Source organism: Symsagittifera roscoffensis, chromosome 7 (assembly GCF_963678635.1).
Source record: "Symsagittifera roscoffensis chromosome 7, txSymRosc1.1, whole genome shotgun sequence".
Classification (NCBI taxonomy): domain Eukaryota; kingdom Metazoa; phylum Xenacoelomorpha; order Acoela; family Convolutidae; genus Symsagittifera; species Symsagittifera roscoffensis.
Window position 1 is genome coordinate 11,395,721 of NC_087068.1, and position 27,072 is coordinate 11,422,792.

The 27,072-nt window shown below is 35.3% G+C and overlaps 2 protein-coding genes across 2 annotated transcripts in view; one reads left to right on the forward strand and one right to left on the reverse strand.

The window, feature by feature from the left end:
• LOC134851470 (clathrin heavy chain 1-like) overlaps positions 1–14,757 on the forward strand; it is a 519,829-nt gene extending 505,072 nt beyond the window's left edge. The window contains exons 15-25 of the mRNA XM_063867576.1: positions 200–398; positions 804–994; positions 1,370–1,535; positions 1,870–2,080; positions 2,810–2,967; positions 3,291–3,881; positions 4,132–4,323; positions 4,709–4,930; positions 9,455–9,676; positions 12,972–13,053; positions 13,263–14,757. Coding sequence (XP_063723646.1) covers positions 200–398; positions 804–994; positions 1,370–1,535; positions 1,870–2,080; positions 2,810–2,967; positions 3,291–3,881; positions 4,132–4,323; positions 4,709–4,930; positions 9,455–9,676; positions 12,972–13,053; positions 13,263–13,447 — 2,419 coding nt within the window. The 3' untranslated portion in view covers positions 13,448–14,757. The remainder of the gene's footprint in view (positions 1–199; positions 399–803; positions 995–1,369; positions 1,536–1,869; positions 2,081–2,809; positions 2,968–3,290; positions 3,882–4,131; positions 4,324–4,708; positions 4,931–9,454; positions 9,677–12,971; positions 13,054–13,262) is intronic.
• An 11,917-nt stretch (positions 14,758–26,674) lies between these two features.
• LOC134851836 (uncharacterized) overlaps positions 26,675–27,072 on the reverse strand; it is a 29,743-nt gene continuing 29,345 nt past the window's right edge. The window contains exon 5 of the mRNA XM_063868098.1: positions 26,675–26,913. Coding sequence (XP_063724168.1) covers positions 26,698–26,913 — 216 coding nt within the window. The 3' untranslated portion in view covers positions 26,675–26,697. The remainder of the gene's footprint in view (positions 26,914–27,072) is intronic.

The window sequence follows — 27,072 nt, forward strand, 5'->3', positions numbered from 1 at the left end:
AGCCTTGTTCGACGACCTGAATTCAATGGATTCAATAAAGATTGAAGCAATTTGTATGTTGGTACTTTTCCTCATGGGTAAATCGTCATAAGGTAACTTAACTGGTCGGACAATTTTACTTAGTCCATCGCCTTCCATGATTATTAAAAGCAGACCCTAAATTTAGTAACCAGGATGTGTTCTGAAATACCGGTTTTAGATTTCTGCGTGAGAACCAGTTCTACGATAGTCTTGTCATCGGCAAGTATTGCGAGAAGAGGAACCCCCACTTGGCATGTGTGGCTTATGAGAGGGGATTCTGTGACCAGGAGCTGATCAAGGTCTGCAACGAGAACTCGTTGTTCAAGAGTGAGGCCAGGTACCTAGTTAGAAGGAGAGATGCAGATCTCTGGGCGCAGGTCAGTATCTTATTATTTTTTATGATGAATGTAACTTGGTAGCTACGTCTAGGGATGAACAAATGCTCAAAAATCTTTCTGATTCAATGTTCTTCATCTAATAAAGAAAAAAGCACCTGAAAAGCAATCGTATTTATTGCTCACGAGTTATGCTGTTGCTAAATTTTTGTGCGTCCTAGAAACTAAAGTTGGTGAAAAAAGTTCAACGAAAGAAAAACTGAAATGCAAGAAGTTTTTATTTTTAGTTTTTCTTTCAAAAATTGGTTGTTTTTACCTGACTTAATAAATAATCAAGCATCCTTTGATTTGAAATTGGGGACTGTTTTAGCAATTATTGATCGCTTGTAAAATTTTACAAATACACTGGCCGAATTTTAATTTTGGGTGTCGTGTGTTTTGTATTAGGTTCTGGTGGAGGACAACCAGTACAAGCGGCAGCTGATAGACCAGGTGGTGCAGACTGCACTGAGTGAGACGAAGGACCCGGACGACATCACAGTCACAGTCAAGGCATTCATGACTGCAGACCTACCCACTGAGTTGATAGAACTACTCGAGAAGATTGTCCTCGAGTCCAGCACATTCTCAGACCACAAGTGAGTTTCACTACTGCATACTACTAGTGCCATGATACATGGTGTGACCAGTCTGTTTCAATAAAGGTGTTGGTGAAAATAAACGCTGATAGTTACGACGGTTTTTGTTACATTTTTTCTACTGTTCCGAGCTTTTCTGAGACTTTTAAAACCATGGAGAATATTCATTAAGTTGAATGAAAGGGCTTCGAAGAACAATGTTTTCTGAAATAAAGGCTAATAAGTCTGATATTCATCTAAACTTAAAATATTTTTTACTGGGTAACAAGGTTTATCAAAAACAACTAGGTTTTTCAATGAATACTGATTTTTTTTCGAGCAGGAATGAAATCTTGTTTTTGTTTTTCACCTTTTAAATGTTGAGTTTTATTTCAGAAATCTGCAGAACCTGTTGATTCTGACTGCGATCAAGGCGGACACGACTAAGGTGATGGAGTACATCAACAGACTGGACAACTACGACGCCCCAGACATAGCCAACATCGCCATCGACAATGAACTGTTCGAGGAGGCCATCGTCATTTTCAACAAGAACCACCAGGTTAACTATCCCAATGTTCAACTAGCTTTGTTAGTAGTTTAGAATCTTTCAATTGATATCGAAATGTGAGTTTTTTTAAATCCGCCTTTTTTGCTAGCGGCGATAAGAAAGCAAAATTCCAGTCAAAAAAGAATAATGCTAAAGGTTTTCTGTATTCGATTCGGTCTATAGTTTTTAAAGATCTTCTTTATGTAATAAGTTTAAAGGCGTGTGGTTCAAACTTAATCTAATTGTGCCTTGTTGCATAGCTGTCTGGAATTTAGAAAAAATTGGACCGCAGAGCTGAAATAGTGAAGTTATTGTATGATGTGTTTATCATATACATGTGTTGTAGTATGCGCGTGCGATCTCGGTGCTGATAGACAATGTGAAGAACCTAGACCGGGCCTATGAGTACGCGGAGAAGTTCAACATGGCAGAGGTGTGGAGTCTCCTGGGAGGGGCCCAGTTGAGGGACGGACTGATGAAGGAGGCAGTGGACAGTTACATCAAGGCACAGGATCCAACTAACTACCTGGGTGTCATTCAGGCGGCTCAGACCAACGGTAGGGACTTTTATGTTAACAGTGGATGGCCGTATTTCAGACTTTTATATGGGACGGGATGGTTTTTTACTCATTTTTTCAGGAAGTCTTAAATTTTGTTCAGGCTTAAATTTACTTCTTCGCGGTTTGAATTTTGATTTTTTAATTAAGTTCAGTTCATTTTTTCTTTGTCAAACTCCTCAATCGAAGAGCAAAGCTCACGAAAAACGTTATCGACTTCTATTTTCGAATATTGATTTTAATTATCAGATTTCCCAGCCAAATAAAAAGATATCTATTGATCCGATTTTCAAATATACATCCGAGTTTTTGTTTTTCAAATATACATCAATTGAATGTATATGGTTGTCGATAACCAGGAAACTTTTTGCCATGAATCTCATATCGGATATCATGTGGGAAACATCTTGGTGTATGGCTTATAATTTCATGGTCTCCGAAGCTAGGAGGTTGAGTAATTCATTTTGGTTACTTTCCATAAAAAAAGAATTACTAAGTAATTAAAATCAATTACTCAACCTCCTTGCTACGGATAACTTGAAATTATAAGCCATACACCAAGATGTTTGCCACATGCTATCCGATGTGAGATTCATAGCAAAAAAAGTTTCCTGGTAATCGAGAACAGTATTCATTTAATTGATGTAGCTTTGAAAAACATTAGATTCAAAAAAAAATTTTGAGCCCCGCAATTAAACGACTTAGAAAATGTTTCGAATGTTGTTTTAGGAATGTACGAGGAGTTGGTGAAGTATTTGAGCATGGCAAGAAAGAAGGCGAAGGAGCCAGCGATAGAGACAGAGTTGATCTATGCATATGCTAAGACCGACAGACTGGCAGAGTTGGAGGAGTTCCTAGCCAGTCCCAATCACGCATCCATTCAGCAGGTACGCGTTCAGTCGCTTTAAATAACCACATATCTTTTGGCAGGCAACGGAGTTGTTTCGAAATTGAATTGAGAATTGATAGTCCCGATGAGTTAACTCATAGCAGCCGAATTAGTAGATGTCAGCTACAGAATCCGCTTTTCGTCCAAATACTTTATGAGAATAAGAATGAGGCATTGAAACTCGGCGCCAGTTTTTTATACCCGAAACACTGAAACAGTTCATGGGAGGTATAAATGACAATGAACTAATTCAAAATTAAAAAATCAAATATGTCAAAGTATCAAGTTGACTAGGCGTAAGTTTGGGTGGTTTGTTTCCAGGTGGGTGACAGATGTTTCGACGACGGACTCTACGAGGCGGCCAAGCTCCTCTTCAACAACATCTCCAACTTCGCCAGATTGGCCTCCACCCTAGTACACCTGGGCGAGTACCAAGCGGCCGTGGACGGGGCGCGAAAGGCCAACTCCACTCGCACCTGGAAAGAGGTCTGCTTCGCTTGTGTCGAGGGCCAGGAGTTCAGATTGGCTCAAATGTGTGGACTTCATATCGTTGTTCATGCCGATGAACTTGAAGAACTGATTAATTTCTACCAAGATAGAGGATATTTTGAGCAATTGATTACACTTTTGGAGGCGGCTCTGGGATTGGAAAGAGCGCATATGGGTATGTTTACGGAACTGGCAATTCTATACTCGAAGTTCAAGCCGAGTAAAATGCGGGAACATCTGGAGCTGTTCTGGTCACGAGTGAACATTCCGAAAGTGCTACGCGCTGCTGAAGAAGCACACTTATGGGCGGAGTTGGTGTTCTTGTATGACAAGTATGAGGAGTATGATAATGCGATTGTGTCAATGATGAAACACCCGACAGTCTCTTGGAAGGAATCGCTTTTCAAAGATATCGTCACGAAGGTAAAAGGTGTTAATCAGAATTAGACATCTAAAATTGAACGTGCGAAATCTTTTGAGTTTGTGTTTGGCCATTTTATTTTGCTCACAAACCATAGTTATTGAACATGATTTCTGGTGTAATAGGCTTGATGTTAAAGCGTAATGGAAAAAAAAGGTTCGGCTTCAAATGTCTCAATTGGTTCAATGGAGTTTCTATAATTGATTTAATCTATTTGATTTGACATTTGCTGAAAATTACTATATTTTATAGGTCGCGAACATTGAGCTGTACTACAAGAGCATCCAGTTCTACCTGGACTACAAGCCCATGTTGCTAAATGACCTGCTGCAAGTGCTGGTTCCCCGTCTGGACCACACAAGAGCAGTGTCCTTCTTCCGCAAGGCCAACCAGATGCCACTAGTGATGCCCTACCTCAAGAGTGTCCAGAACCAGAACAACAAGGTACAAAGTCTCAAGTAAAATAGCTACCTTTTCTGAAGCTGTAATAGATCATCTTATAAAAACCGTTTCTGAAATTATAATAAATCGTCTTCATAAGAACCTTTTCTGAAGTTTTAATAGGTCATCTGATGTTTATCGATTTACTACCAGCCGAAACGCGATCAAGCGTGTAATCACTTTTACTGTTTGTATTTTAAAAATACAAGGATTAATTTTTAAATTGCCAATTTGACATGAAATTGATGTATTTAGTTGTCAGGCAAAGATCATTTGAGCACCAATATCTGGCTATTTATTTGAAGTATTGGTTGAGACAGGGAATCCTTCTCTAGTTCTCTGATAGTTTGTATGCATGCTAAAGTTGGGAGCATTTTGATTGTTTTAGGCTATCAACGAGGCCGTGAATGACATCCTGATCGAACAAGAGGACTACAACACACTGAGGACGTCCATTGACAATTTCGACAACTTCGACAACATCAGTCTGGCTCTGAGGCTAGAGAAACACGAGCTAGTGGAGTTCAGACGTATCTCTGCCTATCTGTACAAAGGCAACAACAGGTGGCTACAGAGTGTGGAACTGTGCAAGAAAGACATGCTTTTCAAGGTAAATTGTCTGTTTTTTTTTAATTATAACATTTTCTAGCCCATAAACCAAAACGTTATTTTAACTCATTGGCGAGAGGCGTTTCTTTATTATCGGCGTCTCTTTGATTATATTGGTTTTTTCTCTATCTCTATTTAGAGGCACCAATAATTTGCAAAGAGTTTTCCACATTTTTAAGGAGCATCGTAGCGAGTAAATGAGTTGAAATGAATCATGCGTTTTCAATGTCGCCCTGAATATCTTAGTGGTAAATACAAGTGGTCATTCATATAAATTGACATTTCAACCAAAACTTCTCAATTCATGTACAAGTAGCCGAGGTTGTTCAGAGAAGTTCTTATAACTGGCGGGTTAACTTTGGATTCATTGAAATTTTTTTTAACAGTAATGAACGTTGTGAGTACTCTTTTATAGGTCTTGCTGACTTCTCAGGAAAAAATCTTAAAATTTGTTCACGCTCAGTTTTGATTTCTCGCGGTTTGACTTGTGGTTTTTTTGAAGTTCAGTGCATTTCTATTGTGAAAAGGAAGGCGAACTCAACTATCGAACAGCTAAAATGTAAAAGTCACGAAAAACGTGATCGACTTCTAATTTCGAAAATGGAAATTATTTATCATATTTCCCAGTGAAATAAAAGTGTTACCTATTGATCCAGTTTTCTACAATTGGGTTAATTTTAGCAAAAAAGAGTCCATCATGAATTGTTCTACAAATTCAAAGAGCTTTAAGGCCATCTATTTTTTTCTTCGAAAATCAAAAGTTGTAAATTCAAGTCTGTTTTTTTTTCAGTTTCCTTGCATTCATTACTCTTTTCCGACTGTCATTTGGTTGTTTTCAAAATTAGAATGTTTACCCTTGCAATAAGCTAGGGTTTTGCAGCCGGGTACTTGACTTTTTTCCTCGTGAACAATTTTGTTGACAAGATGGCTGAAACTTCAGTCATCTCCAAGTCTGCACTTTTGTCAATTTACAGATGATTGTTTATTATTTTCTTCCCTTTATTGGACCGAAAGGTTTCATTTTGTAATATATCGGCTAAGAGGTCTCTTTTTTGAGGTTTTGAGGAGCAAAAAGTTTTGAGGGGGAGTTGATAATTCTTTTTGCCAGGTTTTAAGTTTTTGTAATAAAAACATTTTTTGGAGCAACATGTCTGCTCAAGAATTATCGGCTTTGTTACCGCTTTGTAATTTTTATTTCCATCCATATTTAACATTCAATTGTTTTGCTTCCTGGCATATTTTTGAAAGAAATTTTTATTCAAGACTAATGTAGGAAAGTTTTTGGTAGATCAATTTCGATCTTTCAAAAAAATTTTTTATCGCAATTTGCTTTGCCTGTTTTAACAATCAAACCATCAATTTTTGGGTGTCAATGAAAAAAGTGAAGCCTTTTGTAGGTAATTTTTATAGGAAAGTAGTTGAAGCTCAAGTTTAATTTTGTCGAGATTTGTTTTTTGGTTTTCTTTTAAGTTCAGTTCAACTCAGAATCATTAAAACATTCTTGAAATCAAAAAACCCGCAAGACCATGTATATATCCTTGCAATTTTTTTTTTCAAGTTTCTTCTGTTCATGGGCATTTTTCAAGTGTCTGATAGCAATGGTTTAATCTTTTTTACAGCGAGCTTTGTTGTAATAGTACGACTATTCTTTTTTTCACGTGATTACACAAGCATAGCTTGTGTTATAGTATTAACTCTCTTTTTTTTTCAACCTAATTTGCAAATATTGTTGCGATGCAATTGTTGCGACAAAATGTGTTAATTTTGAAAATGTTCATTTTGATCCAGCTGTTAAGTGGAGCCAATGCTAAGGATATTAACACAGACTATTATATTACGAATAGCACTTAGCTTCAAGGTATCATTGATCTGTAGCGTAGAGGTAGGAAAGGAGACCAGCAACAAAATAAGAGGGTTCGAACCTGGGCAGGGACGGATGTTTCTATTGAACTTTTTCGTATACTTTTTAAAATGCGTCCGCTCTATAAATTGAGTCATGTTCATTGGTAATTTTTTTTTAAAATTGACTGGTACTGCTAATGTGTCATAGTTGGTTAGCGTCACTTAGCAATTATGTAGACTCAAAATTTTACTCATTCAGTTTTTCCCAGTGCAACTTCGCCTCTGTGTTTAATATTTGATTAGTAATAAGTTAACACAGTCGATTCATTTTTGATTCAATCGAACTGAAAAAAGTTATTTGTTCAAAAAAAGTTATTTAATTTAAAACTATTTGTACATTAAAAAAACCGCTTTTTAGAAATTTTCCAACTCAATTTATCTCGCAATTTTTTGAAATGCATAATTGATAGATAACTTGACTTTGCTTTCCAATTTATTCCACGCAAATTTTGTGTGGATGCCTTTAGCTCATTATTTTTTCAAGCTATTACATGCAAAGTTTGTGTCTATTTACAATCGGTGGTATATAGCAGTGGATTAATGCTTTGCGATTTGTTACATGCAAAGTTAGGTTGGATGCCTTCAGTTTTGTATATTCCAAATTGAGTGTATTGTTTTGCAAAATTGAGTCTATTTGTATTTCGTGCTGAATAGCATTGGCAATTTGTGAGCATATGTAGCTGCTTTATTCGTAACTAGTGTTTGTCAGTTGTTAAGCTTAAGTGGCTGAGGAGATAGTGCGTGAGACTCAAAATCTCGTGATTGCAGTAGGACGCAGATTCGAATCCTACTTATAGCCGAGTTTTTGCTAATTCGAGGCTCATTTCTACTTTCTTTTTTAACTTGATAGAGCTGCTTTTTGGTCGTGTTCTTGCAAGTGTTTGCGAAGCGCAGCTTCGCCACTGTGCAAAATTTGTTTTTTGAGCTTTTTCAGTTCTTTACGGAATGGGAGTCAATATGAGCCCTTCGACAAAAAGTGCTTATGGATGGTGAACCGAGCTAAATTTTAAGTTTCAAAAGTTCATTTTATATCTGTGTGTAAGAGCGAAGTGATTGTGACTTATATAAGTCGTGGTGATTTTTGTCCAGTAAAAAAGTCTTAATTGTCATGCTCAATTTTTTTGTTGCGGATTGGCCTTTTTTTTTCAGTTTAGTTTGTTTAAGTGAAAGCAAGCTCCACAATCGAACAGCAAAAGTGTGAAGATAAAGTAATGACTTCATGTTTACACTTCATGATCAGCTTAGTGTATTATTATGAACCTTCTTCTTTTTTCTTACCTAACTCGCAAATATAAGTGTTCATTAAAAGTGTTCATTTATTTGGAAATTTCACTGTAGCATTGGAAATTGCATAGCATCTGTTCTTTACTTTTTTGTGGCTTGTGTTTGGTGCGTATCAAGCGTCCGTGGCTGAGTGGTTAGTGTGTGAGACTCTGAATCTCTAGGTAGGTAGCAGGTTCGAGTTTCAGACTTTGCCTAGCCGTTTTTTTCTTCACTTATTCGAGGCTTATTTGCATTTTATAGAGCTGGTTTTTGTATTACTCTCGCAAGTGTTTGCATTGCAAAGCGAAGCTTCGCCTCTGATCAAAATTAGGATCACGTGAATGAATTTTTTTTCCGACCATTTGAAAAGTGGAGAGCAATTTTGTTTTCGGGTGTGTTTAATTTTCCTCTTTTTCATTCCATGCAACAAAATCAGGTACCACCAATAATCATTGGACTGGATTGAGTGATATATTCTATTAAAGCCTTACTATGACTGTCGATTATGCCTTAGCTCTACTTTTTGTTTATTGCACTTTTATTTCTAGTTTTTTTTATCACACCACGCAGAAAAAACTACACTAAAATTTAAAAAAAAAAAAGGTTTTTATATTTTTTACGACTATGGTCGACATTCTGTGCTACTTGCAAAGTAATCGGCTATCCTTTTTCAAATTTTTGATGCCTAAGTGTGTTTTAATTGAGTGCAATAAACTGTTATTTCGGCTTATAGTTAGACCAATTTTAGTAATATAAGTTTTTCAGTTATTGATTGAAAAGCAAATGATTGAAATGAATTCTTCAAGATCTCAGACGGATCTGAAATTAAAATTTCATTCATATTGACAATTACTATTTGGCTGAGAATCATTTTTTATTCCATTGCTAGAATTAAAAAATATTGTATATTGTAGAATTATATTGTGGCGACGAGTAATTTTTAACTACCTATCTGAAGTAATTTTATTTTTCTTGTCGCAGGATAGAGATTTAGTTGCCCTTGTAAATATAAATTGTTTCAATTAGATGTCGTGATAGTGTTTTTGTTGTTGTTTTTGAGGCAATTTGAAAACTGAACTTCGGGGCATTTTTGCTTTATTCGAACCAATGTTCGAAGCTCTCAAAAGATAGTTTTTTGGTCTATCTGATTAGGAAACGCTTGTTGATGTTGTGAAAATTAAAAACAATTGCACATTTTCGTTAAGGGGATGGGGATAAATTTGTTTCATTTTCCAATTACCATTTTTAATGGTGAATAATAAAAATATAGCTTCCATAAAATATCTGAATATTTGAAAGAAGTCATGATGAAAGATAAACGTTAAACATCTGAAGATGTATATTATTTGTCTGTTGTCAGGATGCTATGCAGTACGCATGTGAGAGTAGAAATACAGAGATAGCAGAGGAGTTGTTGGCCTGGTTCCTCTCAGAACAGAACTTCGAGTGCTTCTCAGCCTGTCTCTACTCCTGCTATGACCTCCTCCGACCAGATGTGATCATGGAACTGGCGTGGAAGCACAGAATCATGGACTACGCCATGCCATTCTTCATACAAGTCATGAGAGAGTACCTCACTAAGGTAAGACTGTGTTGGGTATTCTTGAGTCAACTTCTCTGACCCAGTAACCTGAGTTGCGTCATGTAACGAAATTCTTCGTGTGCACTTTTGCTTTAATAGTAGTCTGTGGGTTAGAAATTTCATAAAATATGTTCTGTGCTTTATTGATGGTCAGTGTTTTGCCGTTAGTCAAGCGTCCGTGGCATAAAGTGAATGACTTGAGATTCCAAAGCTTTTTGTCGTAGGTTCAACGCCGTGCTTAGCACTAGTTTTATTTATGCAAGCCAGCCCGTCTCGATTAATCAATCGGCTCGCTAAAATGTAAATTCTTCTAGGCAAGGGTATTCAAGCAATGAAACTTCGAATAAATTGAAGTTATTCTGTGTGGTCACAGATTTTCGAAGCAATCTTTTCATTCAAGCGATGTAACATTAAAGATATCAAATATTTAAACTTGAGTCAGTTCGCAAAACTTTTCCGAGTAAGCCATCCATGTGGTTAAAATTGAAATTTTTCATGTTATTTCATGCCTTCAATCAATTTGCAAAAAATAGTTTTTTTTGAGCAAGCATTCAAGTGACGAAACTTTGAAATATTTCAATTTAGTTCAGAGTGAATCGGGTCGCAGTCATATTCAAAATTTTCTGAGCAGGACAGTCGAGCAAAATTTTGAAACAACTCAAGCTATTTCATTTCCTATCTCAGTTAAAATTTCCTCAGCAAGCGATACCGGTTTGAAGTTTTTCTAAGCAACCTATTCAAGTGAAGTAATAGAGGTAATAGAAGTAAATTTCAAGTCAATATTTAAAGTAATTTCTTGGAGCGAATCGATTAGCGGAAAATTGATGTTTTTCATAGCAAGCTATTCAACCGATGAAGCTTTGAAAGGTTTCATAGAGCGATCGAAAATATATAATTTTACCGAATTTAGAGTGTTAAATAGATCTAGAATATTATCTTTCACAAAATTGCGTTGCGTTGAAGATTCGAAGCTTATGTCTAGCTGTTTTTGTCGAAACTGATAATTTTCAAATATTCTAGACTTTCGTGTCGGCTTAGGTCCCGGAGAAAGGTTAGGTTTCTTTTTAGCATTTTGAAAGCTCTTTACTCTAGCGTCAGCTTAGTTTAAGAACCTTTTTTTTCTAACCCAAGTTGCAAATATTGGTGTCAATTTTGGGGCAGTTTTACGGCTTTTTGATAGCATTTGCTTTGACAATCGAATAGTAATAAGCTTACATAGTTGATGCATTTTTATGATGATTCATCAAGTGAAACGAAAAAACCTATTTGTTTCAAACAACAACAATCATTTATTTCGTTAATTTTTGAAATGCATGATTTTTACATAACGTGGCTTTATGCTTTGCGATTTGTTACATGCAAAGTTAGTGTGGATGTCTTCAGTTTGTTATATTCCAAATTATTACTTGCAAAATTGTGTCTTCTTTTATTTGGTGCCACTTTTGCTGACTTACATTGGTAATTTGTTAGCATATGTAGCTGTTTTATTCGTGACTAGTTTTTCTCGGTGTTTAAGCGTGCGTGGCTGAGTGGTTAGTGCGTGGGACTCAAAATCTTTGATTGCAATAGGTAGTAGATCGAATCCTAGACCTAGCGAAATTTTTGCTAATTCGAGGCTTATTTCTATTTTTTCTTTTCGACTTCGTAGCGCTGCTTTTTGTCGTGTTCTCGCTAGTGTTTGCGAAACGAAGCTTCGCTTCTGTCTTGTAAAGTTTCTAATAGTGCAGGTAGTGTTGTTTCAGGAATGTTTCGTCCGTTTTTGCAATTTTTATCTTTTTTTTCAGTTTTTGATTTGTTTTTTTTTTCATTTGCTAGTAATCATAGTCATACATCTTTGTATCTCAAGTGATGCGAAGCTCCGCTTCGCCTCTGTGTATGATAATTCCTTAGGTGCATTTTTAATAAGTTGTGATGTTTTATTTTTCTGTAATCCAATTCATGCAAAACTCTGCTTTGGGTGTGCATTAAAGTATTAAAGCTGAATTTCTGACATAAAAAAGCTCCTCCAGTATGCAATCAAGAAAAAATATATTGATTCGTTTTTAAATGTTTTTCTGATTGCATTTCGGAGGAGCTTGATTTTGTCAATGTCAAGCCAAGCACTGGTTTTTTAATTCAAAACGAAAATGAAAATAGACGGATGCTGCTGAGGATGCAATAACCTTTCCTGGTTGTAATTTTTCTCATTACCTGAATAAGTTATTATATTGGTGTTAACGTTTGGAACGAAATCAAAGCAGAGATCGTATTTTTATCAAAGAAATTTTAAAAAAAATCTGAATCAAAACACAATGTGCCCTGCTAGTGCAAGCCACTCCCCTCGAGTTTTCAAATCATCATAAAATTGTCAGTCTGTTCGATGCAACCGTCTTTTGAAAAGCATTTTAATTCATTCAGTTTTTGGAAATGATTGCATCCCAAATATAGATATAAATTTTTTTATCTTTGCATAGTATACAAATGTGACATTATTTTTCTCCTTTTCCTTGCATTTGCTATTTCTGTGTGTATAATAAAATTTATACGTATGTGTGAAATGGCATGTCTGCAGCGGTTGGTTTTTTCGTGTGATAGATGGCGTATTAACTTGTAAGTGTGCGTTGAACAGAACCTACGACTTTGTTTTTAAACAATATTGAAGTAGACTTCATCATTTCAATGTATTGATTAATTTCTGTTATTAGACCGGTCGGCTCAATGTACTATTTCCTTGATGGTTATGTTTAAAACTAAAAAGAAGTAGTGAAATAGCAGAAACATGTGTGCGGTGCTTAAATGATGATATCCGACTAAGTGCACCAGACATACAACAAGAAAATCTCCACTTAGCCTCAAAAGGATGCTCGTTGATGATGTATGGCGGTAGTCGGTATGAACTAGATCTTAGACTGAAAAAAAATATATATTACTAGCAGATAGGTTAGGGTATATGGACGCTGAACAGGTAATATAAGGCGACTGGTCCGGAATGAAGGTAGGAAGGAAGGGAAAATAAAAGAACGGAATAGGTCATACAAGGAAACTGAGGCCGAAATTCTTGCTTATACCAAATTTCATGCGGTTTTTAATATCCTTAAATTGCAAATAATTAAGGGGTGGATTTATGATAGGATAAGCCCCCACTAAACCTGCCTCCCCCTCCCACGAGGGACTCGACCCACTGACTGCCTATAGGTCCTCCTCCATATTCGGTCACCCTAAATTTATTTTAAGGCAATATGCACTAAATTTAAGGGTAATTTGATATGATTTTTGGTTGAAACTTTCCCTAAAAGTGTCCTCCGTTCTGTTGTAGATTGATAGACTGGAGAATGCGGAGGCAGTGCGGAAAGAGGCTGATCAGGAGAAGGAATTCAACCAACAGCCACTTGTACTAGGTATCATTGTCCATCTGAATCTTATCTAAATTGTGAAAACCAAACTATCTTTATCTTAAATGCATCCTATTACAGATCCCTCAAAGCTGCACTGTAAAGCTCTGTTGTAGTTTTTTTTGCAGATTATGTCTGATTTTAAAGAAGCGGTTTTCCTTAGTGTTTGAGAGGTTACATTTTTCTATTATGAGCAATAATGCCTTTGTTTTCAGATGCAGCACCTCAGCTGATGCTGACAGCAGGCCCCGGAGCCTACGGTGGAGCCATGCCAGGAGGAATGCCACCGGGAGCATACGGTGGAATGCCAGGTGCAGGCGGAGGCTTCGGTGGTCACCCGGGATCCATGCCACCTTACATGACTTCAATGCCCAACTCAGCTGGCTATGGAAGCATGTAATCATTAGTCCAGTCCAATTCCAGTGCACTGCACAATTTAGTTCACCTGGCAGAATAGACATTTATCAGAATATGACTCAGACATTAGACGATCTCATCTCTCCGGCCTTTCATCGTAGACTCCTGAAGATTGACTCATAGCTTCTGTTTACCTGTTGACTATTGTTGTGTACAAGAACTGAAAGAATGACAAACGTAACTTATACATTGACCTTGTTTTATTAAATTGTAATGTATTTATAAACGAATTATTCTACGGGAACTGGTTCGGTGAATTTATTGTGTTATTCTAACTTCATTGCGCAGTTAGCCGATTTCGTTCCAGTTGTTTATATAGCTTCAAATTTGATCGTGATTTCAAAAACCAAACAAACCAACAAACAACCAGATTGTCTAATGTATTTTATCATACCCTAATTCACTTAATTTACAATTAGCCCAATCGTACTTAACTTAGTCTTAAGTAATTTCATGTAAAATTGATAAACATGATATGTCCGGAGAATTTTGTGTAAGATCATTTTTATTAGAAAAAAGTAACTAAACAGATCTTTTCTGCTTTCTAATAATGCGTATTTCTTTTGACTGAGGAACCGTATTTTGCTTAACATCAATTTGAAGTAGAAGAGCTGTTTTACTCTTAAGATAATGATGTGTATATTGCTATGAAAGTATTTTGGTTTCATTGATCCAAAAACATCTGCAAATGCTCAAATTTACTGTGCTGTGTCACATGTATAAAGAAGCCTGCTTTTGACTATAAGATCCCCAAGATCTCTCGCTTTCTTGAGTTTCGGATCAGATTTGTACAGGTAATCTCGAATTCTTGGAAGTATCGGAAACCTTGGTATGTCGAATTCGTCCCATTAGCTTTTTTAACTTGGAAAATTTATATTGGGCGTCAAATTGCGCATATTATCAGTTTTTCGTTAGCTAAAAACGGATTCATGATAACAGCCAAGTATTACGGATTAAGTATAATTGTGAGTTATCATCCCTACTGTTTCGTTACATTATGTTTGGTTGAGGTAATCCAACTCTCCCTTTTTTCGATGAATTTCTGTTTTTATTTTCAAGTGTATTGTATCCGTAGTCCGTATTTACTTATCCTCGCTATGAATTAAAGTCTCCTCTGAAATCCTATTTGTTCATTCAGTAATACCACAATTTTCAACCGGGCTTAAAGTGTAGAGAGTTGTGCTGTAAATTATAGATGGAGGCCACTGTACCAAAAACAATTATGACAATTATTCGATAAAGTATTATCAATTGATCTATATGCGTTCAATAAATTCAAAGTTTTGTATTTCATGTTTTTCAAAGCTCAAGGTAGAAAGAAGAATTCAATGACACTGGCTTATTACCAGGTCAATTTCTGTTGCTTATTGGATCGAAGTGCATATGAGCCAGAAGAACGTTAGAACTGTGCTATGTTGTCTTACCGAAACTGATTTTTGCAGATTGCTTGAAAAGTTGAGCCATGATCAAAACACTTTTCATTAGGGCGTCCTGGACAATGTTCTTAGTAACTACTCTTATAAAGGTCTTGCTAATTTTTTTTTAGGAAAAGTCTAAAATTTGTTCACGCTCAGTTCTGATTTCTCGCGGTTTGACTCGTGATTTCTTTTTAAATCCAGCGCATTTCCATTGTTAAAAGGAAGGAAAACTCCTTTATCGATTACCAAAATTGTAAAAGTCACGAAAATCGTGATCGACTTCTGATTTCGAAAATGGAAATTAATTATCAGATTTCCCAGCGAAATAAAAGTTTTACCTATTGATCCAGTTTTCTCAGATAGGGTTACTTTAAACAAAAAAGTGTCCGTCATAAATTGTTCTACAAATTCAAAGAGCTTTAATGCCAACTATTTTGCCCGAAATTCAAAAGTTGAAGGATCTTGAAAAAACAAGTCAGTTTTTTTTCAGTTTCCTTGCATGCATAACTCTTTCCAACTGTTAGTTGACTATACTTACAATAGTGTTAGGAAACCAGTCGAAGTATAAACCAACCAAAAATGCAGAAAGTATATAGGCCAGCTGAAAAATTCCATCATATAAATGAAAATTTCATGACTCGTAGCTTATATAATTGTTCAAAAACTGACATAACAGTTTCGTTTTTGGCTAGTCTATTTGGGCGAGTCATTGGAAAGAATGTTCTACGAGCAGAATGCGTCTTAAAGTTGAATCTAATGAACACTCAACATTGGATTTTGAACGTTACTAAAACTAAGATAGATTTTGGACTCAACTGGTTGGTCAATTTAAACTTTCACAGGTCATTAATAAATTATGGTGTTTTCATTTGTTAAGTCCAAAGAAAGAGTAAAAACATAATTTAGGAATTTTCATTTTAGAAAAAAACTTAAGATCTCCGATATTACAAATGCTTGAACCTAGGTTGCTCGTTCAAACGTTCCTTGAATATTATTCAAGATTCAAAATTATAAACAAGCACTCCAGTCAAAATCATGGTTTCATTTCTCGCAATGTACCTGCCGAAAGAATCAAGAACTTCAAATAAGTTGCTAATACAAAATGGACAAAAAATTTCAAGTTTTCGCAAATTTTTTCAGCTTCGCATTTTTACCCGTTAATGAGATATGCATGGCGTTGGCTTATCTAGAAAAAGTTCGAGAAAAAATTAATGCTTTCGAAAAAATTGTGAAATATTTTGATACTGTTTGGAATTTTAGGATGTTGGGTCCAATTTCAATGGATTCACGGAACGTGCTTTTATGTAGGCGCTGCAAATGTTGAACATTTTGAACTTACTTGCAAGATCTAGTGACTTGTAATATGGAACTAGACTTTTTTCCGTAAACAACTTTTTTTTACACATCCTTCTGCACATCCTCTGCGTATCTATCTGAAACAATCTTGTAATTCATTTGAGGTTTACTTGATTTTCAAATAAATTTATCGAAAAAATGTTGATTTTATTCAGATCTGTGGTTTTCGTCCTAGTTTCTGTCGATGGTTTTCAAGTTTTTCCAAATGTAATTTATATGATCTGGTACGCTTTTCAAGCAGTTTTTTTCCAAAGCTTGGTTTTCTGCAAATTTGGTTGAAACAGACTTTACTATAACTGAAACTTGTTCTGTAGGTTGTAAATTTACCAATTCTGATTTAAAGATTTTTTTTCGAGAAACAGGTTCGGATTATGTTATTTTGACTTATACTGCTCTTGACGCGTAGTCTTTTGAGCTTTTTAAAAATGTTTTGCCTGTTTCAGTAGGGATGAGTTGTAGAAGTTTTTTTTACACAAGCGTAGCATCGTGTCACTAAACGGTATCCGCAGTTTCTTCCAACCTAAATCACAGATATAGGTGCTCATTATTGAATGGCACCTTTGCATTTTTATATCTGGTTGACTTTGATCTATAGAAATGTATTTTTGTATATGGCTTATTGGTGGCTAATTTTTGTTTGATAAAAAGATAATTTGAAAATGTATGGGACTTGCAGAAGTCCTAATGTATGCAAAAGTTCTAATTTTTCTCGAGATTTTTAAAACCATTTAGATATTCCGCTTGTCCTCTTTGCACTTCTCCAGGCGTTTTCCGACCTTAAAAAACTTCAGTAGGAGGGAATATTCAGCCTATTTTTTGGAATTTTTTTGTTTCCTCAGAAAGTATTATGACGAATCTCAGATTAAGGATTCAATCGAAAGAGCGTGTTCTCTGGATTTTGCTGTGTATGTTTGGATTGAAAAAAATTTGGCTTGCTTTGGTTGAAAAGAGTTTGGGTCCTTACTTTGTCGCTCAATCATTAATTCTCATTGTTTGTTGAGGCTGTTTGCGAAGAAAGATCATCCGAGACAAAGGTATGAAGTATTCGCCGATATATATATTTTTTTGACTTTTTTCAAGAAGATTTTTTCAACTTGCAATGAAATGTTTTAAACTGCATCACAAGTGTTCCAAGGCTCCGCTTTGCCTCTGCCCCTCTATTTTCAAAATAATAGGGAGGTAAAAATGATTGGTAGATCATGAATTTGCAAAGTTAATCTGTTTTTCATTTCCATTATTCAAGACAGGAGGTATTTTTGTGCTCGATGTTGTATTAGCGCCAGCAAAAATATATTGATGTTTGCAGCTCAAGATTTAAAAAATGGGAATTGGAATTGAGTACCTGAAAATTTTGTTTTGAGAAAATTAGGGAGCGCAAAGGTGCCAGTTTTTGTTGAAAGCATAGCGTAAGCAAATAAGTGCGAGCTGAATTAATTGATTCAATTATCTCAGTACAAAAAAAACAGTACAAATTACTGTGCCTTCATCTAACTTTTAACTTTTTTCCTTTTTGCTCTTGTATATTTTAAGTTTCCAACATTTCAAAATCAAGTTTGAAAAAAAAACTGTTCTAGAATCAACAGAATTATAAAAGTTAGGAAGAACCCTAAGAAGACAAAACACACGACTTACTCCAATGCGAAACAAAAACATTGAAATGGACTTAGCTCTGTGTCTTTGCCGTGAAGCCCAGTTCTATACAAAATAGATTTTGATGTTCCAGTCTCATGTTGATAAGGTATATCGACTATTGTGCAATCTATGAAAACAATTTGCTATGACAAATATTTAAAGTGGTATTGTTCGTGCTGCCTGCTACATTCAAAACGCATTCGATAGAAAAAACAGTTCTTCGTGTTACATTGAACTCATTAGCATTTAAGCCATCACTTCTTGAAAAAGTCATCAAAATGGAATGAGAAATATTTTGCCACGTTATTTCTGTAAAGCTGAATCGAGATGTCGTCAATTGGAACTCGCAGAAGTTTAAGGGAGAAATCAATCAGTTAGTAAATAGATCAAGGCAAAAGACATTTTTTTCTGCTGTTTTTGCCTTAGTTTTTTTTTGTTTTTGCCGACTCTTCTCAATAAATGAATATCATTTGGCAAGTTTTTGGTTTGTCCGAAAAATAAAACAACTTCAAAAATTATTAAGTAAGGTAACATGATGATATAACTTTCAATTTTATTAGCAAACTTTTTGCTACTTTCTGTTGGTTGTGTGCTATTTATTTCTTTTTTTTTTCAATTATCATGATTCAAATTGTAGTATTGAACAACAGACCTTTCGTCACGTTATTTTTAAACAAAACATCAAGAAGTGTAATAATTGAAGATGTTAGAACTTAACAAAAATGTTCAAGAAGAAATTAATCAGTTAATGAGATCAAGGCGAGATGTTTTGTGCTGTTTTTTTTTGCGCAGAAGACTTCCGTGTTTTCCTTGTTGTATACACTTTTTAGAGTAACTTCATGTGGCAGAAGTTTTTGACTTATTCGCCAAAAACGAATTTTTACCAAAAAACAACGAAAACCTACTAAATCATGTAACATTGGCTTGAACACTTCCAAAATTTTCAAAACTTGAGCTTTTTAAGTTCTTTTGCTCAAACCGGGGGTTCTCCCTAAAATAATGAAAAAATTGTATTTTGGTTTATTTTTCTCGTCGATAAATCATATCTTATCTTATAATTAGATATGCGACCTCTGTTTTGTCATTCTTTATAGACTGTAAAACACAGCTTTAGATGATTTGATTTTAGTAGGATACAAAGAGGTTGTTCAAAATGAGTTATCTGATAGCGTCAGTTGAATTTGTATACTGCAACAATAAACTCACCTTGATTAGAGGAACAATTTAGTCAAATCTCTTGATCAGATGAATGGATACGGCTTTTATAAGGAAGGGCTTCGGTAAGGAAGAGTCGTATAACTGTAATTATTGAATCTGTAGGTGAAATCATCGAGATCCATATTGTTGACAGTAGCTTTTAATGAACTGTCTCGCCAAGTTCCTCTAAATATTATAAAGTATGCAAAGAAAAAACCTTTTTCTGTTTGGTTATGGTTTTCAAAAATGTTAGTAGTTTTAGTGTAAATTATGGTAATTTTTGTGAAATTTTTGGTAAAATACTCATTTTTAAGGTAAAGTTTTGTTTCGGAATTTTGGTTTTTACGTTGCACTGTCTGATCAAACTGAAAAGACATTCATTTTTGTTCAGATAGCTTTCCGTCTTAAATCGAGCTAATTCCAGAAAACCAATATATTTTGTTCGAACCATGTACTGCAGCACTGTATAATTATCGGAAAAAATTTAACGATTTTAAATATTATTAGTAAGCCTTGGCTCCGTTAATCGGTTAATGGAAAATTAACCGGTTAAAAAATTATAAATCGCTTAACCGATGATTTTTGGGGCAAAGGGGGTTTTTTAACCGATCCTATTGCTTAGTGGTGCTCGAATTTGTTTCAATTCCCGCGGCTTTACGTTCTTGCTTGACAAAATCTACAAATTCCGGCGGCTTCTGCAAGTTGTGAACGACTGTTTAGTCACTTCGGAAACATATACTGCGACAAACGAATGTCTCTGAAAAAGGAAACTGCAGAAGCTATATTATTTCTACATTGGAATATCAACCGAAATAAAGTCGATCAAAAAATTTTTTTTCAAAAGTTTTTATTTTCTCCAAAAATTAACAGGTTAACCGGTTAATTTGCGTCGCTTAACCGGTTAATGAAAAAAACTAACCGTTACAGGCTCTGGTTATCAGAATATGGAATCAAAATGAAGAATGTTTTGTGCTTGACTGTTCGACTATTCGCTTTTTTTTTGTTTCCTTTAACTTCGCAGAACGCATCAATTTATAAAACTTCCGTTAAGATATAACTAAATTTGTAATTGTTAGATGTAATTGTTCGATGCAAGATGCGCAAAGATTCATGCAATTCTAAAACTGGAAGTATTTTTGCTTGGAACAAGTGTTAGCAAAGAAGCTGGAAAATAGCCGACTGTCTAACAACTTGACTCAATTACAGATGAGTTTGAAAGCTCTTCGCTGAAGTTGACGTCTTGCAGACGTCTTTTGCCCTCAATCACCAGCCAATTGTTGGGCTCCATGTAGGCATGAATACTCTTCATCTTAACGTCTTCGGGGATGCTTATTGACTGTTCAATCGAGTGGCTCTCACTTTGAACTCCGTGACCCGGAAACACTTCACGTGTCGCTTCGACAAACAAAGTTCGGGTTTTTCTTTTGAGCAGTACCTAAGTAGACAATTATTGCTTAAAGAGGCAGCTTTATAACTGTTTAAAAAAACTGCTTTCGATATTTGATAAGTAATAGTATCAGAAGAAGAGTGTTGAGAGATTTGCTTAAAGTAGTCGACTAGCTTGAAAGGGCAGTTTTTTCATCTAGAACGAGATTTCACATACTGTGCGACGTGTCACCATGAAGAGGCATAAGCCTGTTTTCGTGTTGCATACATAAGATGGGGAGTGGGAAGTGTGCTCAGAAACAGAGGAAGAAAAAAAATATATTTTTTGGCGAACCCCGTAATTGTCCAAAAACAAGGCATTTTCAAAGGTATTTACTTCAACTGACATAATTGAGCTTGAACAGAGCTATAAAGATGGAGTTAACTATTTGGTAAACAAGGGTGAATAAGTTAAGAATGACTTTAAAATTAACCTTGACCTTGACTGACGGCGCTTAAACAGTCAGGAAACAAACCAACATAGGAGCTGATTCTTTTCGTTTTACAGAGAATCGTTGTTGTGCATAAAAACTACACGTAACTTGTTTGATACTTTTTTGAGTTGGGTAATGTTGCTTCACCATTAAGCAACGAGCACTTTGACCTTGACATTAGCCTGACCTTGACGTGTTCGAAATCGAAGCCAGTAAGGTCGAATCGGGTCTTCCACATAAGATGCAATTCATAATGACATCTACTGGCCAGATGCTCCTCCTCTTTCTTAGAACAATCCCGGTCACATCTGGAAGGACTCCGGTGTTCTGGCATTGATTGATGTTTTCGATAACTGCTTGTCTTTTTATTAATTCTTCAGAAACTCTTATGAATACTGATTGCTTTAAGATGTTTCCGAATTATTAAACTATTATTATTATTAATGGGTTAATATTATTACTAAGTAATTAAACTATTAATTATTATAAATAACTCTACCAAAATTGTCAAAAAAAGTTTGATGAATATTTTTTTTAAAGTTTTTTTTGACTGAGGATTAAAGTTATCAAGCGGAATTGAACCCTATTTGACACGAGTGTTTAATGTAAATGATATGAAACAGCCTTCAGATTCTGATTATTTAAGATTGCTTTAAGATGTTTCCGAATTATTAAACTATTATTATTATTAATGGGTTAATATTATTACTAAGTAATTAAACTATTAATTATTATAAATAACTCTACCAAAATTGTCAAAAAAAGTTTGATGAATATTTTTTTTAAAGTTTTTTTTGACTGAGGATTAAAGTTATCAAGCGGAATTGAACCCTATTTGACAAGAGTGTTTAATGTAAATGATATGAAACAGCCTTCAGGTTCTGATTATGACTTAGGTCTTATAATGAACACAATGAGTGGGACAAACAAAGTTAAAGAAGACAGACATTGTCGGACAATAACTACCAGGAAACGAAACAGACGCAAGACTTGACACTGCGAATGGGTTGTATCATTTACAAACTAATTCAATCTTATTTAGTTATTTGAAAACGGTCGAATTCGTCCTTAAAGGGTGTTAATTTTTTTTAGGTCAGTCATTTGGTTTTCCGACCTCCATACAAACACGTTGAGGATGAACTGATTTTTGCCAAAGTTTTCATAGGCGATTGTGACTTTTTGTAAAGTATTTTTGGCATGGTCGTTTCATGCTAGTTTTTACCGTTTCAAGGCTTGGTTACCTATAGTAAAATAAATTTTAAAATTTTAAAATTTTAAATTTTATAATACCAAACCCTTTTCTAGGTTAGATACTTTTCCAAACAAGTGTTCCGGGGAAAACAGTTTTTTTTTCGGTTGTGTGATTTTTGCTTAGCTGCTGTTATTTAAATTTACAAAGTTAAATCTGCACATTTTGCTACCAATAATCGTTTTCGCTAAGTTTTTTTAAATTCAATTGCGAAATTGACTTTTTTAAATTATGGCGCGACCGCTTTTTCATTCAGGGGACTTCGATTACTGTAAAAACACGAGTTTTTCGGGATTGGCATTAGCGACTTTTTCCTTGATGATTTGTTTTTGTATCAAATTTCCTGATTGTGGAATCCAATAAAATTGTTTGGTTAACACTTGAAAAATTTGTTCGCCTGGAACTTGGGACGTGATTTTCAAAATAGAGCAAATTAGAGCTCTTGTTGTGCTATGCTTATGAATCCAACTGAGAAAAATTCGAAGGCTCAGCCTGACCTTTTGATATTTCTACTAGCCCAGATTCCACATCAAAATTGCCTTGTTGACATTAACTTGTTGCATTCATTTGTAATCGGATTCCACTTCCCAGGTCGAGGTCCCAGACTTATGTCCAGGTTTTGAGGGTCGCGCCGCATCCGGTTTTAGACCCAAATTGCATAGTCGCGCCGAGAGTTTGAGTCTGGAAAGTCTGGACATGAGTCGCACCGTGGGCCGCGAAAGTCTAGACATATCTAAATTTGGTCGCGAAATACTGGACTTGGGTCGCGAAAGCCTGGACATACCAAACTTTGGTCGCAAAATTCTGGACACGGGTCGCAAAAATCTGTAATTACAACTGCTAATGGCGAGTCAAAAGACAAAACAATACAGTTCTAGAGCAGTCTAGGGCCAAATTGTGATGCTTCGAAAAAAGACTTTTTGAATAAAAAATTTTAATAGCATATTCACTTGCTGTTTTTCTCCAAATGAAAACTTTCAAGAAAATTTAAAATTTGTTCTGTTGAGTTATTTTTGTATACTTCTTCCTCGATGTTTTTTTCAGCAAAGATTGGATGCCTGTTTCAAAATTTGAACAAAAATCTGAAACTTTTTGAAGAAAAAAATGTTTTTTTTTTGCTGACCATTTTCATTTATTTGTTGATATATTTCAGTTTGTAGAAGTACTACAAGTACCAAACAAATCATTTATTTTTGTACTTCCATCGTTGGTCCAATTCATCGACAGCAAGAAATTATGTTTTATAAGCGTTATCCATCTTAGCACATTTGGTTTTTGTAACCCGAATTTTTCTAACTCATTACTCAATTTTTGACAACAAAAATACACATCACTTAGTTTTATTTAAAAAATAGGCATCATTATTCTCAGCTGCAGTTCAAATTGTAATAGAGCGTGATTTCGAAATTCGTTGACCTTTATTAAGTACCCACCTTCGAGCTAAGTTGAGGTGTTTTTATGCACTTTTTTTCATGTATAAACGGTAGATTACCATCTTTTTTTGTTTCAAATATGATATTTGCGTGATATCAATTCAATGCCCAGTTGTATCAGTTTTCTAACCACGTCTGAGCTAAATTGTGGTCATTTCTCTTAGTTAACATGCCTATTTTGATCTGTTTTTAACCTAAAAGCGAAGTACCAACAAGACTAGGGGCAAATTTAGGGGAGGCTTCGACTCCCCGCCACCAACGAAAAGGTTCCCCTTTTGCTATTATTTTACCACATTCATTTTCATCTGACAAACCCTGAAATTTTCTAAAGGCGTCTTTGGCGCCAAATCTACTTAATTTGAAGGGGAGCTCTTGCTGAGATTTTATGGTCAAAATTTTCCAAAAAAAGCCCAAAACGGCCTTTTTGATTTTTTTTTTCAACAATTTGACTGCGGTGCAAAATTTTAAAATCAAAATAAGGTTGTTATAAAATTCTGGGAACGCTCGGAACATCAATTTGGTCTACCTAAAAAAATTGACAAAAAATTTTGAGAATTTTTTGAAAATCCGCCCCCTCGAGAAAATCCTAGATCCGCCCTTGAAAAAGACTGCTCATATCTTTCCGACTGCTTTTTAAGGTCTGTGAAGCCGTGTTTGCTTCAAAACAATTAAGAGACACATGAAAAAAAATATTACCCACCAATTTGAAGCAATTTTCAAGACAGATTAAGACTTCACCTACGCGTTAATAGCATGAAATATATCGCAGGTTAATTTTTCCAAGTTTGCCATTTTAACAATTTAAAACCCTCCCAACATTACAAAAAATGATTGCTGGTGATTTAAGTTTAAGACAAAATCATTTCCGATGATAGAAAAAAAAAATTCGTCAAAAAGGGCTAGTTGATCATTCTAATTTTTTTAGATATAAAACCATCCCAAGCACAAATAGTAAATTTTCCGTCACTTTATTCGAGAGTCAAAACAACAATCCCATCTTGCTTGTTTCCAGACAATCTTTTTCGAGATTTCTCAATAAACTAGCAAATAATGATTTAAAAGAAAAAATTAAGAATGCCCCATTACTTGGAGAATCATTCGCTTAATACAACACTTTGATTAAAAATTGATCTGAATAAATTTTTAGTATGAGCAAAACTTAATGGTTGTAACCGAGCAGCAGCTTTTCTATTTCTTAGACCAAAAGCCCCTATGATGATTAAAAAAGCACTCATGACCACTAAAAACATTCATGATGCTTAAAAACATTATGAAAGTTGAATGATCAGTTTTCTTGATTTGAAATGGTTGCTCATTTACGATGAAACTGTCCCTTCTTTAATTTCGAAAACTAAAATTTGCGTCCTCTAAACGATCAAAAACCCTCTTTTTGTCCTACAATACAGACTTCATTGAAACAATCAAAGTATTTTTAAACAATGCACCTCTCCGCTGAACAAAAATCCCAAAAATTTCAACGTTTTCCCGGTATTTTTTGCAACTAACTGCAAATATTTCGTTGACAAGGCCAGGCGCATAATAAAAGTCCTGAAAGTCTTAACAGGTTCAACCAGCGCCCAAGCCAAAGAAACCCTACTTTTAACTTGCAAAGCCCTCATCAGACCCATACTAGATTACGCCTCCCGTGCATTTTTCTACGCATCCTCTAACACCTGAGTAAACCACGTGCAGAGTAACCAAAATCAAGCCCCCCGTGTTATATCTGGTTCCATCCTCTTGAGCTCCCCTGCCCACCTGCACTAAGAAGTGGAATTTTTAAAGTTCAAAAACTAACACATTCTCGTAACTTCTCAGCTTAACTTCTCTATTTATCGTTCGCATCAATCTCACAATTTCTCCACATTCATCCCCTTCCCCCTCGCCAAATACGCCCTTCAATTTTAAACTGTTTGAAAGAAGAAACCACAGAATTTCTTTTTAATTACTTCTTAAAAAGAAGTTTTTATCTAATTAAAGCGCAGGCGCCAATGAACTAGTTTCTATTCAAAACAAGACTGCTCGCATATTAGCGCAAAAACTTGAAATCTCCGGTTGCCCTGGCAACTAAACAAAAAAAATTAATCTCAAAAAAGTGATGAAATAATTGAAAAAAAAAAAAAAAAAAGGACGTTATTTGAAAAAAAAAACTTTTGGCTTTCCTCCATCATACCACACGCTATGTAAAACGTTTACGGTTGTAATAAGCGTCTGCTATTTATCAAGTAGACCAATTTTCTGCTCTCACTTCAGTTTTGAACTATTCAGTTTGCTTGTTTTTTGGGAACGCAACATTTTGCGCGTTAATTATTCCAAGTTGGCCAAGTTAGCAAATTTTTAACCTCCTTCATTTACAAAAAAATGGCCACTAGACTTTTTAAATTTCGAGCTCAGCACAACAATATTTTTCAGATCGCAGAATTAGTTTTGCAAGTTTTAAATTTAAGAGTTAATTTTAAAGCCAAAATTTGTCCACCCAAGGCATAAAAACTTTCGATCATATTTTTCGAAAGTCAGATTAATGAGGCAGGCGTCTCAGTTTTAATAATTAGAGAGCAAGATCTCAAGCATGAAAGCCCAGTTATTTTTCAGAGTTCATAGGATACTTTCAGTGGTATCATTTTACGACAGCCAACTGTGGCTGACGACCAACCCAAGTTTTTTAAAGGTGCCTTTGTGATTTAATGTGCCATTTGCTTCCTAAAAAATTGGCCACGGCCCAGAAATTTATGCTCACTTTGGTCATTCTTTAGTTTCAGCAGAGCTCGAAATGTTCGAAATGTGTGATCTTAAAATACAGATAACACCACTCTCTTCCCAGGTTTTGATAGCAATTAACATTGCAACAAGGAAATGTCATTTGTTGACCAATTAATTGCAATTAACTTGGGCCCAATTAAATGGAAACATGGAAAAACCAGTTCAATTAATTGACATAAACTTCATTTAATGGACATTTTATCTCCCAATTGACTTTTCCCAACCCTGTCTCCGCCCTCTGGGGTTAATGAAAAACTGAGAGTATAAAACAGGGAAACCACAAGATAATACTTTGATTATAAGCACTGTTTATGTTTCACCGAGTGTGTTCTTTAGTTTTCTTCCGATATCTCTCCCTCAACTTCTTCGATTCGGCTAATATCCCTGTGCGACTGAGTGAACTTGTGTGAACTGTTGGTTGCACTCCTCAAACGTCTCTGGGTCTTGTTCGAGCTTGTCTCTATCTTTTTCATCGCCTCAGCTAGAAGAGAGTACGCGTTGTCGAAATTCAGATCGTTTCTCTCTGCATCGTCCTTTTCTTCATTGCCCTAATATCAGAAGTTTTATTTGCATTGAACATTTTGAAACAAGATTTCGTCAATTTGCATTTTTTCTATTAGCAACTTACCTTAAAATCCATGGAAAAACTCACCTAGTTGCTTTCAAACATAACAAGACTGCTCGTATCAGGGCGAGGCCCTGAATGT